The sequence below is a fragment of the Mesoplodon mirus genome (assembly GCF_964341445.2).
Source record: "Mesoplodon mirus genome assembly, chromosome: 2".
Classification (NCBI taxonomy): domain Eukaryota; kingdom Metazoa; phylum Chordata; class Mammalia; order Artiodactyla; family Ziphiidae; genus Mesoplodon; species Mesoplodon mirus.
This window is the reverse complement of record NC_138977.1, coordinates 199739872-199761301: the sequence shown is the minus strand read 5'-3', so window position 1 is coordinate 199761301 and position 21430 is coordinate 199739872. Positions and strand designations below refer to the sequence as shown.

Sequence of the window (21430 nt, the reverse complement as noted above, 5' to 3'; positions counted from 1 at the left end):
ATTTTTATGTAATTGATTTTTCAGCTGTGAATTTTGTTTCCAGTCCTTTCACTAAGCATATCACCTTACATGAAGAGTTCCATCTAGTGGTAAAAGTAATCATTGCAGACTATAGGTAATAATATCCTTTTTGAGGGGTAGGTCTTGCCTCTATTACTCTTTGGGATAGTTGCCTAGTATATGCATTTAAATACTGGAGTCCCTGCTATTTCTGTATGCCTGTATACTTAATTACTAATTCTCCTGGTTCTAGACATTTATGCAAAAACCTTTATGATGAGGAAATTAACCTTTAGTATATACTGTACTTTGATTTTCTGTGATATTTACATCAAGTTGTAGCAAGACTTAGGTCAAAACTACTTGGTTTCTTAAAAAAATTTGTCATGAAGGATGTTGGTTATATATACAAGTAATAATATAATCAGTACTCTTTCTAACACCCAGCTTCAACAAATGTTAACATTTTCCAGATTTACCTCAAATGAACCACTCCCCTTTCCCCCAGCTGAATACTTTATCACAAAAACAGTGCTAACACCCTAGAAACTCCCGTTATGCCCTCTGGCCTCCTCATAATCACTAACCCCCAAAGGTAGGCATTATCCTGAATGGTAAATGCATCTTTGCCTCTCTTTACAATTTTGCTACTTAAGCACGTACAGATCTTCCTTGATTTATGATGGAGTCGAAAATGCATTTAGTACACCTAACCTACTGAACATGATAGCTTAGCCTAGCCTACCTTAAACATGCTCAGACCACTTACATTAGCCTGTAATTGGTCAGAATCATTTAACACAAAGCCTATTTTGTAATAAAGTGTTGAATATCTCATGTAGTTTATTGACTACTCTACTGAAAGTGAAAAAACAATGGTTGTATGGGTACAGGATGGTTGCTGTCCAGCATCACGAAAGAGTATTGTACTACATATTGCTAGCCCGGGAAAAGATTAAAATTCAAAATTTGAAGTACGGTTTCTACTGAATGTATATTGCTTTCACACCATCATAAAGTTGAAAAATCGTAAGTTGGAGACTATATCTCTAAACACTATATTTTTTGTCTTTTTAAAAATTTATTTATTTATTTATTTTTGGCTGCGTTGGGTCTTCGTTGCTGCATGCGGGCTTTTCTCTAGTTGTGGCGAGTGGGAGCTATTCTTCGTTGCGGTGCTTCTCACTGTGGTGGTTTCTCTTGATGCGGAGCATGGGCTCTAGGCGTGCAGGCTTCAGTAGTTGTGGCCCACGGACTTAGTTACTCCACTGCATGTGGGATCTTCCCGGACCAGGGCTCGAACCCCTGTCCCCTGCATTGGCAGGCAGATTCTTAGCCACTGCGCCACCAGGGAAGCCCTGTCATTGTTTTTTAATTTGCAGTTCCTTGATGTCTAATGATATTGAGTAGCTTTTTAAATGAGATTTTATGGAAATGTCATGCTTGTTTTTCTATTAGGCTATTTATTTTTTCTTATTGATTAATACAAAATCTACATATATTCAGGATATGAGCCATTTTTTTGCTGTATGTATTGTAGATATATTTTCCCACTCTGTGCCTGTCTTTTTCACTTTCTTGATGGTATCTTTTGATAAACACAAGTTCTCATTTTAATGAAGTCAATTGTATTGATCTTTTTCTTTTTGGTTAATATTTTTTATGTGTTATTTAAAAATTATTTCCCCACCCTGAGTTCAATAATATATTCTTCTATATTACCTTCTAGTAGGCTTATTGTTTTGTTGTTCACCTTTAGATCTATAATTCACCTGGAATTGACCTTGTGTATAGAGACATAGGTGTCAATTTTCATTTTTCCCCCTATAGATGTCCACGTGTCCCCGCACCATTTCGTGAAAAAGTCATTCATTCCCCACTGATTTGCAGTGCCACCTTATCCTGAATCCAGTAAAGAAGAAAGGAAGTAATAAAGATAAGAGCAGAAATTAGTAAAATAAACAACAAACATGTAATAGAGGAGTTCAGTAAAACCAAAAGCTGGAACCTTGACAAAGCTAATAAAAATTGATAAATCTCTAATAAGATTCATAAATTTAAAAAGAGAGAAAACATAAATTACCAATATCAGGAACAAGGAGGAGGACATCACTACAGAACCTGGACACATTAAAAAGTTCCTAAGAGGATATTATGAGCAAGTTTATGCCAGTAAAGTTTGAATATTTATGTGAAATAGACAAATCCCTAGACATATCTGGCTTACCAAAATTAATACAAGAAGAAATAGAAAATTTGAATAGTTCTATAACACAAAATAAATTGAGTATATATAATTAAAAACCTTACAAAGAAAACTCTAAGTCCAGATGGCTTCATCAGCCAATTCCATCAAACATTTAAAGAAGAAATGACACAAACTTTTTCAGAAAACAGAAAAATAGGACACACTCCCCAACTCACTTTGTAAGGCCAGCACAACCTTGATACAAAACCTAATGAAGACAATATAAGAAAGGACAATTCCATGATAATCTCACTTATGAACGTAAATGGAGAAACCTAAACAAACTACTAGCAAACCAAATTCGGTAATATATAAAAATGATAATACATCATTATAATATTGGGTTTATTCTAGAAATGCCCAGTTGGTTTAACGTTAATCAGAGTCATTCACTACATAAACAAAATAAAGGAGAAAAATTATATGATTGTCAAAAAATTTTGATGAAATTAAGCACAGACTCATAATAAATAACCCTTAGCAAACTAAGAATAAGAAGATATCACCTGAATTTGATAGTTTATGCCAAAATGATGGGTGGGGAAAGATACCATTTTTCAATTTTCTTTACCCTGATAACTTCTAAAGTTAAGATTCTGTTCATGTTTATTAGTCATTTAGACCCCTCTTCTATGAATTACTTGGTTATATCTTTTGACTAATTTTCTTTGAGTGTATTTTTCTTATAAATTTTAGGTACATTGATAAATTCTGAATACTAATCCTTTTATATGCATAACAAATTTTTTTTCAGTTTATGGCTTGTCTTTTATTATTACTTTTAAAGTTTTACATTTATTTGTTACTTATTTATTTATTATGAATGGGTAGTATGTTCACGAGTCAAAAATCCAGAAAATACAAAAAAGGATACAGTGAAAAGTTTCTCTCCCACTCCTGTTCTTTCATCCAGTTCCTCTCTCCAGAGGCAGTGTGACTTCATTTTTTGAGAACTTTGTTTATAATGTTATTTGTTGAACAGACATTTACAATTTTAATATAGTTAAATGTTTCAGTCTTTTCTTTGTGGATTGTGCATTTTATGTCATGTTTAAGAAATCTTTCTTCTGCTCATTAATTTATTCTTTTTAAAGTTTGACTTTTTTGGAAGGGAATCTAAACAAGAATGGATATATGTACATGTATAACTGGTTCACTTTGCTGTACAGCAGAAACTAACACAACATTGTAAAGCAACTATACTCCAATAAAAATAAAAAAATTTGGCTTTTCATATTTGGATCTTTATTCTGTCTGAAATTTATTTTTTGTGTATGACGTGAGGTAGGGATCACCCTTCCTTTTATATTATAAAACTGCTTGTCCTTATACTGTTTATATTGTGTGATTGTTTTGTCTAATGCAACTTTCAGTGTGATGGGAGACTTCTCTTGCATTTCATCTATGTGTTGGCAAATACAATTCACTTGGTCCAGTTTTTAATTTCTGTTTTGTTCCTACTTGCAGATGAGTGCTTAGAGTCCTAATAAGTACTGCCTTTCAGGCCCCATAATGTGCCCTTGTGTCCTCTAACATGTCTGGAATTTGTGTAGGCTGTGATGGGGAAGGGAAAGGAGGGTTTCTTTGTTACAACAAACAAGGAGAAAGCTTTTTTCCTGTCTCTTCGATTTACCAATGCCTCATCAGAAGCTTTCAGCATTTATGTAAGAAATCAATTTTTTTTCTTAAACTTGAGCAAACTTAGAGTTTGTTTTAAAATTAGATACTGTAGAGGAGGAAGTTGTTTTTGCTTAAAAATAGTATTTTTCTTTTTCTTTAGCCTTTCTCTTAAGTTCTTGACCATGTTCTGTGATATTCTCAGCTTTATATTGTGGTACTATGTATTCCATGGAAAGAGATTAGCGGACTTTGTGATATGGGGATAATTTAAAAACATAACCTACTATATCTGTCTTTTCCATCTCTTATCTTCCATTTTACTTCCTTTTTTTAACCATTTCTCACTCTTACTTTTTGTCTTACCACATGCTCCACTCAGAAAAAGTGAAGGAGAGGAAAAAAAAAAAAAAAGAACTAGGTTAAAGGAATTAAAGTGAGACAAAACAAAAGTGAATGTTTATGGGAAGGAAGGGGAGAAAAAGCAGAAGGGGAAAAGAAACTGAGATTGCTTGTTTGTTACTTGTGTATTAGGACTCCTAAGGTGTCTCTTTCTTGTATTCCTTGTGAATAGGTAGGGGCAGCCTTGAACTTATTTATTCTCCTACCTATTCTACCTATTTAGGAGGGAGCAGACCGCAAGGTAGAAGGGATTCTGTTGAGAAACGATGTAGTAGGGTTTTGTGCTTCTGGCTCCTTTCTACTTGTCTATTTGATCCAGTTTAGTGCCTGAAGGTCAACTGTGATATAAGTTTTGGAATCTCAACTGAGTCTTACTCTGGATATTAATAAACTAAAGATCTGGAGGTTATATGTATGTATGTGTTTCTACTTTAGGAATATAATGGATGCTATTCATGTACATTTATATGTAGAATTAATTTGATCTGAATTCTGTTTTTCAGAATTAAAAGGGATGTGACATCCATAAAAGCTTAGATATGATAAATTATAAGACTCTTTTCGGTGCTAACCCATTTCATGATTTTCTGGCTTTCTCAGTAGAGTAGTAATTTCTCATTGGCAGTGATTATTAGTAATAGTTGTCTATTGACTCTAATTTCTTGACTGAAATAAGCTGACATTAAAAAAAGGCTTTGTCAATGCTTAGGATGAAATTGCTTTTGATTTTATTTGGCTTGTATTATAATCATTTGCCAATCATTATACAGGAAAAATTATACAGGAAAAATTTATACAGGAAAAATAACCTTAGTATATAAAAAGGTTGAGGAAACAGCATTTTAAGTTTTCTTTCTTTAATGACTTTTTGGCTTGAGAATACACATTCATAATTTAAAATTTTTATGTAAATTCTTATGTTATCATTTTAGAGAAAAGAAATTTAGTAGCCACCAACTGAAGATTTGGGCTGTTGAATAAAATTATGTAATAACTTTTCAGGGAAGTAGAGATGAACTTTGAAATTTACCCATGCCTTGTTTTCATTATACCATGTTAAAAGTGATCCATGTAGGACTTCCCTTGGCGGTGCAGTGGTTAAGACTCCGCGCTTCCACTGCAGGGGGGCTAAGATCCCTCATGCCATGTGGTTTGGCCAGAAAATAAAAAAAGGTCCATGTAGTATTGGCAAAGTGTGTTAAAGATTAGTTATATTTAATGTTTAGAGATATCATTTTTCCTGGAACAGTGCTTTGGTACCTAGGGTGTTGTGGAAACTTTTAAGTTGTGATTGTTTTTATTGTGGGAATGTTTGATTGAGTCAGGTGGATTTCGGCTTTGTCTTACAGATGTGATGACTTGTCCTTTCTGGCTTGTGTTATATTTACTCATTGGTTGTATAATAGATGGCTGTTTATATAGTGAAAATTAGAATAAGCCATTAGAGATGATTGATAATGGATACAAACAAGTGGTGATGTGTCTGCTACAAGAGATGGAATAATACAGTTCTTATATGTAACATGTTAAAATTAGAAAACAATAGGGAAGAAAATATTTCTGAGAGTCAGAGGAGCTTTGCTAGAAGTATAGCCCAAATAATTTAGGAGTGGAAAACCAGCTAAGATCAGGGGCCAACAGAACATAACTGCTGAGTATTAGTGATAGAAGAGTAAAATGAGAAGCAAAATACAGAATTTTTTCAAGTGCCTTAGAGAGGAAGAACCTGTCTGAGCAAAGTTTGGACTTAGACGATGGGCCAGAGCCATCCAGAATGAAGGATTTTAAAATAAAACCCATTTCTGAACCTTGGCAAGGCTGAATTAATATCTATTTTATGTACCTGTAAGTGCCTTCCATTCTAGTGAAGGCTTTTTGGTTATGAGGAACAGAATCCAAAGCGCCTGGCTCAGTTGAAGGGGACTGATTAGAAGGAAACACCTGCCTGTGTAGGGACCCAGGAACCAAAGAACCCTAAGGGTAGAGTAAATGTTTTCAAAATGTCTACTATACTGTTTAGATATAGTCTTAGCTCTTCAGTAGTCTCATGCTCACTGTCACGTGGTTTCTGTGGCATTTGCGACAAGCCTGTGTTACTGTCAGCAGTTAATCACTGGATGGGAAATACCATACAGTGCTGGCTGTACTCCCAGGAAGGCCTTAATTTAATGATTACCCATTGCTGTGTTAGGGGGAACAGCTGCAGGTCTGATGTTTTACAAGAATTTAATGGTAATAGTTTAGGGTTTGACTGTTTTAATAAGGAAAGTGGTTTAATGTGACTGCCAGTTCTAATATACTCTTAGACTCAGGAGGCTGTAAGGATCTCTATCTTCTTGCAGTGAATGCCTAAAATTAAGAGGCAAATTCAGGTCATATCATAGAGGCTATTTGGTGTCTTTTCTTTAAACTAAAATTCTAAGTATCTAGGTGGATATAACCTAAACAGCAACAAGCCCAAATTGTCTTCTTTTATGCAGTCCGCAGATTGAGGATTAGGTTTTCAAAAGACCAGTCTGTAGATTAGCCCACAGAAAGAATGAATAATTGTATGGCTGAGAGGGAATGAGAAACACATATTAAAAATGATACCCCCAAAGATTCTTCTGTTTCATGTTTTCAGTGATGCCATCTGCAATTTTGTTATCTGCAATGACTCTTCCCTTCGAAATCAGCCCATTATCTTCAATCCTGACTTTTTTGTGGAGAAACTCCGACATGAGAAACCTGAGGTGTTCACCGAGCTGGTGGTCAGCAATATCACAAGGCTCATCGACTTGCCTGGAACTGAGTTGGCTCAGCTGATGGGAGAAGTGGACCTTAAGTTGCCTGGTGGGGCCGGCCCGGCATCAGGATTCTTCCGGTCTCTAATGTCTCTCAAGCGAAAGGGTAGGAGATGTATCTGTGAAGGGGGCAGGTCTCAGCTGCTCCCTGGGCTTCATTCTGAACATCTGCATGTTCATGGAGGAGTTTCTATTATTATAAAGCACTTTTTGTCATTTTTCATTTACATGAGTAGTAAAACCTTAAGTAATATTAATAAAAATTATAAAACGATCTAGATAAATTAAAGCATATATATTAGTCCCCAAGAGATAACATGATTAGGTAGTTATCAGGGGCACCTTGATTTTCATGCCCTATTAATACTATACTAAAATAATATTAAAGATACAAAGTTTCACAGCTGGTGAGTACAGTAAAGAAAGTTTGAACATTTTTTTATTGTAGTTCTCAAATGTTTTCATTCCATGGAATGCTTTGATAAGGCAAATACCTATGAATCACCCAAAAAAAGCCTTCTCAGAAATGTTATTAGTGATATATATAATAAATTATGACTATTAACACTGCTTTTGATAAGATGTTAAAGAGGTACTATTTTGTTTTTTTATTTTTTTAATTAATTTATTTTTTAAAATAAATTTATTTATGTATTTTTTATTTTTGGCTGTGTTGGGTCTTCATTGCTGTGCGCGGGCTTTCTCTAGTTGCAGTGAGCGGGGGCTACTCTTTGTTGCGGTGTGCAGGCTTCTCGTTGCGGTGGCTTCTCTTGTTGCGGAGTACGGGCTCTAGGCACTCAGGCTTCAGTCGTTGTGGCACGTGGGCTCAGTAGTTGTGGCTTGCGGGCTCTAGAGCTCAGGCTTAGTAGTTGTGGCACACGGGCTTAGTTGCTCCACGGCATGTGGGATCTTCCCGGGCCAGGGCTCGAACCCATGTCCCTTGCATTGGCAGGCAGATTCTTAACCACTGAGCCACCAAGGAAGCCCCTTTTTTTTTTAAATATTAGGAAATCCTAAGGGCAGCAAAAGAAGTTTAAACATTATAACAGATCAGACCCTATACCAACTCTAGTGGATAATCTGTCATGCTCTGACAATCATGGGTCTAAGTTCTATTTTTTGTTTGTTTTTAAATTACATATCAATATTCTAGGTATTGTTACTTAAATAAGAAGATGGTCTTTGCCTTCAAGGAACCTACCATCTAAGATTAAACTCGAAGAGAGTTGATTGAGAGTTTTCTGATTACATTTTCTGGTACACTTCCACCTTTAAGGTTTTTGTTTACTGACCCTGTGAAAATACTTGCTAAACTGTAACATAACATACTTGAGGGGTATGCTGATTTTAAGTATACTGATTTTGTACTATTTGTGGAAAATATAGCCTTGTTCTATTGTATGTTTTTTTTCAGAAAAAGGAGTAATATTTGGATCCCCACTGACAGAGGAAGGCATTGCCCATATATACCAACTGATTGAATATCTACACAAAAGTAAGACTACTTGAAATTTTATCATTCTTTATTAATGAAGAATTGTCAGTTTTCTACTGGGAACTAAAATCCTTGAGTTAGCAATTGGTAGGTGACAATTAACCATCAACAAAGACACTAATCAATGATAATTTCAGGTGGTATGTTTCTAAATATATTTCTTTTTAAATTTCATCTCATGTATTGATTTGTTTTATACTCTCAAAGATATATATACATTAGATAGTGTCTGTGAAATCACAATTTCCCCTTGACTGAGAGAGACATTTCTTCTGTAAAAATACGTTGCTGCTTTATAACATTTACTTCAGGGAGCATAATTTATCGCCAAAGATACTTTTCACCTCTAGAATTCTCTGATTAAAATACACTCTTCACTTAATTCCTTTTTCACTTTTTTAGTAGTCACACTGGTTATGACATTGCTCTAAGTGTTTGGCAGAGCTGAGTGTATATGAAATGTGTGGCTTTATGTGATGTCTTGATAAATTTGACACTAACACTTATTTATGTCTTATTCTATATGGGACATTGTGCTAGGAGCTAGAGCAGAGGTTGCAAACTGACAGGACAGCCTAAGAGTTTAAGTCATCTATATTCATATTTTGTTTGTTTGGCAAAGGATTAATTAAAAATAAAATTACTGAGCTTCCCTGGTGGCGCAGTGGTTGAGAGTCCGCCTGCCGATGCAGGGGACACGGGTTCGTGCCCCGGTCCGGGAGGATCCCACATGCCGCGGAGCGGCTGGGCCCGTGAGCCATGGCTGCTGAGCCTGCGCGTCCGGAGCCTGTGCTCCACAATGGGAGAGGCCACAACGGTGAGAGGCCCGCGTACTGCAAAAATAAATAAATAAATAAAATTAGTTGTCAGTCTTTTAAAATGGAAACAGTCCAGGTTTTCAACTTCTTTGGATAATAGGAAAAAATAGGAAGATCTAGCATCCTTGGGCCCTGTTGCCACTTGGACACAGTCAGCTGGAGCACAGGTAGGTGCTCCTCAGTTTGTTAGGGTTCCTGTTCGTTCATTTACTGTTACCAGCCTGGCCTTGTAGGCATTTGAACTTGGACCCCTGAATTAGGGGGTTATACAAAGAAATATGGACCTAAGTTGAAAACATGAACTCTCATGCTTCTTCCAGGTCAAACCAAAACAGTATGTCTCATCTTTTTTATCCCCTTAGATTAGTTTAGAATATAGGTGGGAGGGAAGAATCGTTTAGTTGGGATGACCCTGAGCTTCTAGGAATCTCTTAGACTGAAAGGTGGTCTGATAGGTTAGAGTTTTAATTCCTGGGGCAGCGCAGACTCTAGATTCATTTTAGGCTGGGAAACTGTTTTACAGGAGCAATGAACCCCCACAGATGAACTTGGCCCCTCCAACAAAGTCTGAGATGACCCACGGGAAGGGGCCTTCGGGGAGATTTGGCTTTCTTCCAACTTATTTTTCAAGCCCATTCTGACTATTAAGGTTAAATTCAGGGAGTGGGGAGGGATAAATTAGGAGTTTGGGATTAACAATATACACACTACTATATATAAAATAGATAACCAACAAGGACCTACTGTATAGCACAGGGAACTATACTCAATATCTTGTAATAACCTATAATGGAAAGAATCTAAAAAAGAATATATATATATATATTACTTTGCTGTACACCTAGAACTAACACAACACTGTAAATCAACTATATTTCAACAGAAAATTAAAAAAAAAAAAAGGATAAATTCAGTTTCCAGGTGTGCCTCAGGAGGTTCAGTGACTCCTGGGTGGACCACCTCTCAGTCTGGGAGATCTCTGGGTGCCCAGGGATGTTCAGATATGTTTCCTCAGGGGCCAGTAGGTTCTAAACTAATCTGGGAAGAAAGACAAAAACCTCCTTTCAAGTATAAAGTAGTCTTTTAGATGACTTATTTTAATCATAATTCCTCTTTTTATTTCCTTTTTCATGTCCTCTGTTTCTCTTCCATGCTGAACAGACTTGAGAGTAGAGGGTTTGTTTAGAGTACCAGGGAATAGTGTCCGACAGCAGATTTTAAGGGATGCTCTCAATACTGGAACTGATATCGACTTGGAATCAGGGGAGTTTCACTCAAATGATGTTGCTACCTTGCTGAAGATGTTTCTAGGAGAGTTACCTGAGCCCCTGCTGACACATAAACATTTCCATGCACACCTCAAAATTGCTGGTGAGTATAGGAGGTGAGAAAGAGATGTGAATACATTTCTTTCAATTTAGTAGTCTTCTGGAATATTCTGTTGTTTGTAACCCACAGCAATGCTTCTGTTAATATTGTTTAAGACTTCATGATATTTCTGGGCTCTCTGAATACTCATAAGCATTGGCTAGTTATGGTTGATTTGGTCAAAATTTTTTTTTGTTGAATAAACTTCTTTGAAGATAAAGTCTGGGTTTTACCTATTTTTGTATTCCTGATGGATCCTAGCATTGTGCTGTGAACATTTTAGTTGCTTAGTTAATGTATGCTTTTCACTGGATTGATTGACACACCCAAATCAATTACCCAAATCAGTAGTCACAGTTTTGTATATTTGCCTTAGTTTGAGGCTTTTGCTAAGTATTAATATGCCTCAGTTGAGATCATCTCTACTCTTGGAAATTTGCTTCTTAGAAATAATTTTACTTGTTTTCTAAACAGGCAATACATTCACATGAATTAAATTTCAAAAGGCTCAAAGAGTATACAGTGAAAAGCTTCTTTCCCACCCCTGTTCCCAGCAGTCAGTTTTTCTTCCCAGAGGGAACCAATGCTATTGATTTCTAATGTATCCTTACAGAGATATTTTAGACACTTACAAACACCTACATATATTCTTTTTCTCTCTTTTTATGTAATGGTAGGGTGTTATACACATGGTTCTGTGGTTTGCTTTTTTCATTTACTGTGTTTTGGAGAATGTTCCATTTTCAGCTCATAAATAGTTTCCTCTTTCTCCTTTATGCTTGTGTTATTCATTCTTAAATTGCACAGCTGTTATGCTGTGATAGGCTCTAAGTGCACACAGCATCAACATCCATACTATATTTACTCAGTTTTCTACCCTTGAGTCTTTTACTCTTGCTTCTAATTTTAAGGAAAATAAATAGAAGATTTTTTTCTTTTGAATAATTTTTACTACTTAAAATAACCGAGTTTTGAATTTCTAAAATCTAATAAGATTAGATTTTTTAAAATCACTTTCAGGAACAGTTTAGATGATACAAATGACAAAATATTACTAGAGTGTTACATAACTTTACAGTTATTTTTGGGGAGAAATAAAGTTGTTGGATATTTGAAAAAGATATGGGAAATATTGATAGGTTCTTTTTATAAGGGTTAACATGAAGAATGCTTGTTCTGTTTGCTTTCCTGTTGAGTTTATTTAGTGCAGTATCTGAAACCGCCCCTCCACCACCCCATGATTCACTGTTCTTTGATATCATACTGAGGTGTGGCACAGGTGTATCATTTGGTACCCCTTGCTGATAACTGGGAGGGATTTTTGTTTTCAATTTCATATTAACAGGGAACAGTTTCTAGAAATATTATCTGCCTTTCCTAAACCTGGAATTAATTTTGAAGTTAAACAGTTTCAACAACATGTTGTTATCATTTTCAGGTCTATATGAATTATACCCAAATGGTTTTCAGTGTCTTTTGAAATTCTGATTATCTAGGGGACTGTTTTTATTGATAACCTGTGTAGCTTGTTAGGGGAGAAACAATGATTCTGACTCCATAAGGAGCTGCCTGGATCATCCTGTTATCAGGGCATAATTCACTCTCATATTTTTTTAGCAGTAAAATATCTTGGTGAGGAAATGTGAAGGGGGTGGCATTATTAAAGATATGTGTGGACATGTTTTCATTTCTCTTGAGTATATACCTAGGAATGGGATTGCTAAGTCATATGGTAACTCCATGTTTAACTTTTTGAGGAACTGCCAAACAGTTTTCCAAAGTGGTCACACCATTTAACATTCCCACCAGCAGTGTAGGAGAGTTTAATTTTCTCAGCATTCTTGGCAACACTTGTTATTGTCAGTCTTTTTGACTATAGCCACACCTCCGGTTATGAAGTAGTATCTCATTTTGGTTTTGATTTACATTTCTCTGATAGCTAATGATACTGAGTATACAAATGTTTACTGGCCACTTGTATATCTTCTTTGGAGGAATGTTTATTTAAGTCTTTTGCCCATTTTTGATTGGGTTTTTGTCTTTTTATTATTGAGTTGTATTGACATTATTTTGTTATTATATTTTGCTATAATCTTGATTTATGCTTGATTCTTTTTTTTCTTTCTTTGATTATAATAAATAGTAGGAGCATTGATTTTTTTTCTTGCTTGTATTTTCTCCCTCCTTTGCAATCATCTCTTTTGTCCTCAAGATTTGATGCAGTTTGATGATAAAGGAAACAAGACCAATGTACCAGATAAAGAGCGGCAAATTGAGGCTCTTCAGTTGCTCTTCCTCATTCTCCCTCCACCCAATCGTAACTTGCTGAAGTTATTGCTTGATCTCCTGTACCAGACAGCAAAGAAACAAGACAAGAATAAGATGTCTGCCTATAACCTTGCCCTTATGTTTGCGCCCCATGTCTTGTGGCCAAAAAATGTAAGTGTTGAGGGAAAAAGGAAAGACTGCTTGGTTTTCTTGGGCTGGCCCTCATCCTATGGCTGTACCTTGGTGAGGTTATCAAGGGCCCAAGGTCTAGTCTTCAGCTTTACAAGGCTAGGAACTTCCTTTATTAGTTCATTTAAGAGTTATTAAACCTGAGGGGGCCAATTCCTGTTAATCTTGCTTATAAGTCAATCTCTTGACAAACCTGATTAGCAATTTATTAGTGGAAATTCTTAGTGGAAAATATAGCTACTAAATAAACTAGAATACTGATTTTGGCTGGTCAATGTAAATTCCTTCTTAACATGAAAGCCTTCTTGGGACATCAAATTGATTTCTGAAGACTGAATGGTATAAATTTAGAATAGAGCTGTATGATCTTACAGGATAGTGTCACTGAGCTTTTAGATAAGATGACACAGAGAGCAATCCTGCCTTGTTGTAACTTTTCTATATCCTATAGATATACTCTCCTTAAATAAAGCTGAATATGCTTCTTATTACTGAGACCATGGCCTTCTTAGTGACTTACACGAGAAGTACATTATCTAAAGGCTTTTGAACTAATTCTTGGCCTGGAAGCACGTAGCTTCATATTCCTGTCCATTCATAAAATAGGTTTTACTGTGTGATGGAATTAGAGTCAGGATAACTGGGTTGGAAGCTGCAAACCCGCTGTCAACTTTGTCCTTTCCTCTTTCTATGCGTAGGCTCCTCCTCTGTAAGCTGGGCATAATAGCACCTTTTCCACTTACCTGACAGGGTTGTTGGGAAGATAATAGAAATAGATAGGATATAGTGACTTATAAAAGATTTTGGGGATTATAGGAAATGAGAAAAGGAAGATAAAGGAGAGAGGTTGTGTAAGACCTCTCTGTGTTTTGCCTAACAAGCAACTAGTGAAAAAATAATATAAAGCAACTAGTGAAAAAATAATATAAAGCTCTGGGCCAGGAAGAGCTTCTGCCCAGAGAAAGGTTGATGAGGGGGAGGTGTGTGAGAAGAAAAAGACACACCGACATTTGTCTATGTTAAGGAGATAAAGCCTCATAGTGAAAGAATTTTAGAACCAGCTCACTGAGACTGAAAAGGAGTGAGTGATCTATGACTGTAAAGAGAAGCATTGACTGTAAAGAGAAGCCTGTGAGAGAGGTCTTAGTATAAGTAAACGTTAAGTAACAAAGATACATGTTGAGGATGCGGGCTTTGGGATAGTAGATATGCTGAAGTGCCTAAAAAAAAGGCAGGGGAAACAAGAGAAGGTAATCAGTGACCATCTGACTGTGTTTTTAAGAAACAGATGTCACCTCTGGTATCAATTAGTAGCGACAGTTCTCTTTCGTCTTTGGAGAAACTGTAGTTTCTCTAGAGAGCAATGTCCTTAGTGATTGGTACAGATTCTATTCTTCTTTCCCCTTTTCCCAGGGTAGATCTTCTTTAGTAATTCTGCATGTATGTCTGATTCTCAGGCAGAATTAGGAAATGAAGATTGGTTCTCAAGGATTTCCTGGTCACTTCAGGGACACAGGGTTCTTCCTAGATTATATCATCTCCAGTGGAAACCTGCTGAACCAAAAAAACTTTCCAGAATTAAATGTTGTATTAGAGTCAGCTTTCTTGGGGATAGAAACTATCATATGTTTGAAAGAATTAGCTTACGGATAAGTAAATGGGAGTATCTGCCTTCTACCTCCCAGCTTTTCATCTCCCTTTTTTGGTTTCTTTTGCTCTGAATAGGTCACTGCAAATGACCTTCAAGAGAATATCACAAAGTTAAACAATGGGATGACTTTTATGATTAAACACTCTCAGAAACTTTTTAAGGTAGGTAACGAATGGGATTTGGGTGGTGACAGGACAAGGAGGATGGAACACGGTGGGATCCTGAGAGGGCTATAAAGATGACTAGATAAGAAAGGCCCTGACTGGAACTGGAAACCAGATGGGACAGTGGTAAAACTCAGAGGGAACAACTAAGGTGGGGAAGAATATGGAGGTACCTAGAAGCTGAGTAGGGCTCCACCCCCTGGGCAGTTGGCTCCATGCCCGAGTCATCCTTTTTCTTGAAAGACAGCAGATGTTGGAAGCAGAGTACTTTTATCCTGTCGGCTTCCTGCCAGTAGAATTTTGACAGCCTCCTTTCATCTTGTACTTATTGTCCTTTTTAGTACAAACTAGCAGTGTGTCTGTCAACATGATTTTCTCAATAACTTAGTGGGTCTCTGGATTTTAGTGGGATTCACTCAGAAGATAAATTTAAAGATAAACCCATCTCTTTCTTGGACTCTTGCTGAGAAGGCTGAGGGACAAAACTTTAAGCTTCCTAGAGGCCCTCTGGTTGGATTGAGAGGATCTGGTAGGCATACCTTTTACTCTTTGAAAGGGCCCTTTGTGTAACTGAATATTCTGACCTTTCGATGTTTCTAAGATTTTTAGCAAAAAGTTGCATAGTTACATCCTTGGCCTTTTCTTTAGAGTATACTTTCCTGATGGTGAATTTCTTAATTTTAGCATCTTTTGCCATCTGGAAAGGCTGAGAATTTTTAAGACCACTCAGTTCTGGTTCCTTTTTTTGTCTTTCTTCAATTAAAAAAAAATTGTGGTAAAATACATATGACAACATTTACTATATATGTACAGGCCAGTGGCATTAATTACATTCATATTATTATGTAATCCATCACCATCATCCATCGCCAGAACTCTTTTCATCTTGCAAAACTGAAACACTATACCCATTAAACATAACTCCCCATTCATCCCTCCCCCTTGGCCCTGGCAACCACCATTCTACTTTCTGTCTATATGATTTTGACCACTTTAAGTATGTCATAAAAGTGGAATCAATCAGTTTTAGTGATTGGCTTATTTCCTTTAGCATAATGTCTTCAAGGTTCATCTGTGTTGTAGCATTTGTCAGAATTTCCTTCCTTTTTAAGGCTGACATTTCATTCACTGTACATACCACATTTTGCTTATCCATTCATCTGTTGAGGACACTTGGGTTGCCTCCACGTTTAATTTTTGTGAATAATGCTTCTCTGAACATGGATGTACAATATGTCTTCTAGACTCTGTTTTTAATTCTTTTGTGTATATAGTTGGCTCTCTGTATCTGTGGGTTCCCCATCCACAGATTCAACCAGATTCAATGGCAGATAAAAAATATTTGGAAAAAAAAATTCTAAAAAGTTCCAAAAGGCAAAATTTGAATTTGCTGCACACCAGCAACTATTTATATATCACTTACATTGTATTTACAACTATTTACATAGCATTTACATTGTATTAGGTATTATAAGTAATCTACAGATGATTTAAAGTATACAGGAAGATGTGTATAGGTTATATGCAAATACTGTGCCATTTTATATAAGGGACTTGAGTATCTGTGGATTTTGGTATCCATGGGGAAATCCTGGAACCAGTAACCTTGGATCCTGAGGTATGACTCTATACCCAGAAGTGGAATTGCTGGATCATATGGTAATTCTAACAGAACTGCCATACTGTTTTCCATAGTTGCTGCACCATTTTACCTTCTCACCAACAAGGCACAAGGGTTCCCATTACTTTGCATCCTCACCAACACTTGTTATTTTGTTTTGGGGATTTTTTTGATTATAGCTGTGTTAATGGTTGTGACGTGGTAAACTCATTGTAGTTTCAATCTGCATTTTCCTAATGATTAGTGATGTGATGTTGAACATCTTTTCATGTGCTTGTTGCTTATTTGCATATCTTCTTTGGAGAAATGTCTATTCAAGTCCTTGGCCCGTTTTTTTTTTTTTTTTTTTTTGGCTGCACCATGCGGCTTGTGGGATCTCAGTTCCCTGACCAGGGATTGGACCCAGGCCACAGCAGTGAAAGTACCAAGTCCTAACCACTGGACCGGCAAGGAATTCCCGCCCATGTTTGAATTGGGTTGTTTGCTTTTTTGTTATTGACTTGCAGGTGTTCTTTGTATATTCTAGATATTAATCCCTTATCAGATTTATGATGTGCAAATATTTCCTCCCATTCTGTGGATTGCCTTTTACTCTGTTGATAGTGTCTTGCTGCACAAAATTTAAAAATTTTTAAGAAGTCCCATTTGTCTATTTTTTTCTTTTGTTGCCTGTGCCTTTGGTGTCATATGCAAGAAATCATTGCCAAATCCAATGCTGTGAAGGCTGTGCCCTTTACTTTCTTTTAAGAGTTTTATTGTTTTACATCTTACATTTATCTATTCTGGGTAATTTTTGTATATGGTATTAGGTAGTGGTCCAACTTCATCCTTTCACATGTGGATATCCAGTTTTCCCAACATCATTTGTTGAAAAAACTGTCCTTTCCCCATTGAATAGTCTTGCCACTCTTGTTGAAAATCCGTATATTTGAGGGTTTATCTCTGGACTCTATTCTATTCAGTTGGTCTATATGTTTGTCTTTATGCCAGCACTATACTCTTTTGATTACTGTGGCTTTGTAGTAAGTTTTGAAATAAGGAAATGTGAGTCCTCTAACATTGTTCTTTTTCAAGATTGTTTTAGCTATTTGGGGTCCCTTGAGATTCCATATGAATTTTAGGATGGATTTTTCTATTTCCTTTTCTTAATATATAAATTTATTTATATATTTATTTATTTTTGGCTGCGTTGGGTCTTTGTTGCTGTGCGTGGGCTTTCTCTAGTTGTGGCAAGCGGGGGCTACTCTTCGTTGCGGTGCATGGGCTTCTTATTGCGGTGGCTTCTCTTGTTGCAGAGCACAGGCTCTAGGTGCTCTGGCTTCAGTAGTTGTGACATGTGGGCTCCATAGTTGTGGCTTGCGGGCTCTAGAGCACAGGCTCAGTAGTTTTGGTGCATGGGCTTAGTTGCTCCGCGGCATGTGGGATCTTCTGGGACCAGGGCTCGAACCCATGTCCCCTGCATTGGCAGGTGGATTCTTAACTACTACGCCACCAGGGAAGTCCTGATTTTTCTATTTCTACAAAAACTGTCATTGGGATTTTGATAGGGATTGCAGTAGATTATTTTGGGTAGTATTGACATTTTAACATTATTAAGTCTTCCAATCCATGAACAGGGGATGTCTTTCCATTTATTTATGTTGACTTTAATTTTTTTCGGCAATGTTTTGTAGTTTTCATTGTACAAATCTTTCATCTCCTTGGTTAATTCCTAAGTATTTTATTCTTTTTGATGCTATTGTAAATGTAATTGTTTTCTTAATTTCCTTTTTGGATTGTTCATTATTAGTGTTTAGAAATACAACTGATTTTTGTGTGTTGACTTTGTATCCTGCTACTTTTCTGAATTTGTTTATCAGTTCTAACAATTTTTCTTTGAAATCTTTAGAGTTTTCTACATATAAGATCATATCATCTCTGAACAGAGTTAATGTTACTCCTTTCCAATTTGGCTGTCTTTTATTTCTTTTTCTTGCCTAGTTGCTCTGGCTAGTTTTGGTTCCTTTTTTTTTTTTTTTTTTTTTTTTAATAGTGTTTATTTTTACTTGTTGACAGTTTGCTTTATTTATTTATTTATTTTTGGCTGTGTTGGGTCTTCGTTTCTGTGCGAGGGCTTTCTCTAGTTGTGGAGAGCGGGGGCCACTCTTCATCGCGGTGCGCGGGCCTCTCACTATCGCGGCCTCTCTTGTTGCGGAGCACAGGTTACAGACGCGCAGGCTCAGTAATTTTGGCTCACGGGCCCAGTTGCTCCGTGGCATGTGGGATCTTCCCAGACCGGGGCACGAACCCGTGTCCCCTGCATCGGCAGGCAGACTCTCAACCACTGCGCCACCAGGGAAGCCCCTGGTTCCTTTTTGTTTAACATAGTTTTCCCTTCAATTTATCTCTCTTCTTACTTTATAGTAGCTTGATTCTGCAAGGGCAACAGGAGAGTCTCTCTAGTATGTGCTAACAAGATTCAGATGAAGATATATTTTATATATATCTTATATATAATACATATTTTATATACAGAATGTATTATAAATGTATATATCATAATTTAATCACAGTTGTGCCATCCCATCACTTTAGCCATATTATATAACCTGATCATCACAGGAGCAACATTCAGTCACCAAGATCCTATTGGTTAGAAACAAGTCACAAGTCCATTCACACTCAGGAAGAGGGAATTATGCAGAATGTGAACATGGAGGCCACCCTGGGATTTACCCACTACAGAATGGCAAGTGATCCAAAGTCCAGAGTTTAGAAATGACAGATCAGAATCTTTGATTTAGTAGGCTGTAAAACAAAGGGTCAGGGCTGTATCTGGGGCTTAGGTGCCGAAGTCAAAGATTATGGTCAATTAGAAGTCAAGATCTAGGTAAGTGAATTAGAGCAGTAGACATAGGACAACAGGAAAAAGAATGGTTTTTAATGATGAACAAAGATCTTTCAAACCAGTTCTTTATATACTTCTCATTTAGGGGAAGAGCTAGTTCCAAAGCATGGATTTATAGGAATAAGTTGAGAGGAGTTGTGTGTATGGAGAGTGCAATTAACTGACAGTAGTTGTGAATCAAGATGGGGAATTTCTAGGTGCAGTTCCTAATAGAACTCTCCTTTTGTTGAGTTCTCTTGTTACCACTGATATGAGATTAACTTTTCATAGCCCACCACTCACAAGTTGAAAGAGAGATGGGTTCTCACAGATCTCATTGAATCTCATGGTTTCTAGCTTTTCCACCTTCTGATCTGTTTACCTGTAGAGCCCATTCTCTCTTGCCTATTGTCCAGTACAATTCAAATATGCAATGAAGTTGTACTTCACTGTGAAGGATCTTTTTAAAGTGACTTAAAACAACACAGATTTGTTATCTTACAGTTCTGTAGGTCAGAAGTCTGACATGAGTCTCACTGGGCTAAAATTAAGGTGTTGGCAGGGATGCAATCCTTTCTGGATGTTCTAGGGGAAAATCTGTTTACTTGCCTTTTCCAACTTCTAGAGGTTGCCCACATTCCTTGGTTCATAGTCCCCTACCTCCATCTTCAAGGATAGCAATGTTGTATCTTTCTGATCCTTCTTCCATAGTAATGTTTCCTTCTAACCACAGCTGGGAAAGGTTCTCTGCTTCTAAGGACCCATGTGATTATAGTGGACCTGCCTGGATAGCCTAGGATACTCTCCCCATTGCAAGGTCTTTAACTTAATCACACCAGCAAAGTCCCTTTTACTGTGTCAGATAACATATCACTGTGGAGGATCTTGAGAATACAGATTGTACAAACCTTAGAGATAAAACATGAGTACAGTCTCCTAGATGTAATTTGGCTTGGTACAAGTTCTAATTATTAGATTGTTTCAGACATTCTCTATTTTTACTCTTCCTTTCTCTTCCATAGATCCCTCTTTTAGCTCCTCATCCTTGGGGTTTTGATTCTTATTTGCTATTTACCTTTGTTTCCAGGCTAGTGTGAGCACTCTTTGAGCCTCTGTTTATCTCTAAAGGAGACAAAGAATGTCTTTTTTTTTTTTTTTTTTGAGATTTATTTTAGTCTCAGGACTTTTCTCTTTGGATTTGAGTCAGAACCATTGTCCTTGTGCGCATCTGCTTCACCACTTTGGCTGAGTAGGTTCTTCCTTGAGCTGTTCCTGGATGAAAAATGGTTGATTGTTCTGTGTGCTCTATACTTATTCTGAGGTCCTACTTTACCCCAGATTTGTTCTTCTTGTGCTTTGTTGTCTTCCTTTTTATTTTAATAAATTTAAAAAAATTTATTCATTTATTTATTTAGGCTGCGCCGGGTCTTAGTTGCAGCACTCAGGATCTTTGTTGCTGCGTGTGGGATCTTTTAGTTGCAGCATGTGGGCTTCTTAGTTGCGGTGTGTGGGCTTCTTAGTTGTGGCATGTGGACTCTTAGTTGCGGCATGCATGCAGGATCTAGTTCCCTGACCAGGGATCAAACCTGGGCCCCCTGCATTGGGAGCATGGAGTCTTACCCACTGGACCACCAGGGAAGTCCCTTTGTTGTCTTTTTCTTGTTCTCAGGCTTCCTTGGGTGGACGGTTTACCTCCTAATCCTCAGATTCTATGTTGCCTCATTCTGTGTTCTTTGAATTTTTTTTCTCTAAAATTATTCCTAAGTATTTATAGTTCTATCCTCTACTATTACCAGTCCATCTGATCTAGTCTGGTTTTCTCTCTTTTCAATAGGAGTCACCACATCTTTTCCTAGGGAATTATGATGTATATATAGTTGAGGCCAATTCCCATTTTATCTGGGAAGTCCTATGAACTGTAAAATACCTCGGACACTCAG

At 36.9% G+C, this 21430-nt stretch overlaps 1 protein-coding gene across 1 annotated transcript in view; it reads left to right on the top strand.

Annotated features, from left to right (window-relative positions):
- Positions 1 to 21430, top strand: part of ARHGAP19 (Rho GTPase activating protein 19) — a 54415-nt gene that overhangs the window by 14319 nt on the left and 18666 nt on the right. The window contains exons 2-6 of the mRNA XM_082611114.1: positions 6891 to 7156; positions 8465 to 8545; positions 10525 to 10734; positions 12944 to 13170; positions 14914 to 15000. Of these exons, the coding sequence (XP_082467240.1) occupies positions 6891 to 7156; positions 8465 to 8545; positions 10525 to 10734; positions 12944 to 13170; positions 14914 to 15000 (871 nt within the window). The remainder of the gene's footprint in view (positions 1 to 6890; positions 7157 to 8464; positions 8546 to 10524; positions 10735 to 12943; positions 13171 to 14913; positions 15001 to 21430) is intronic.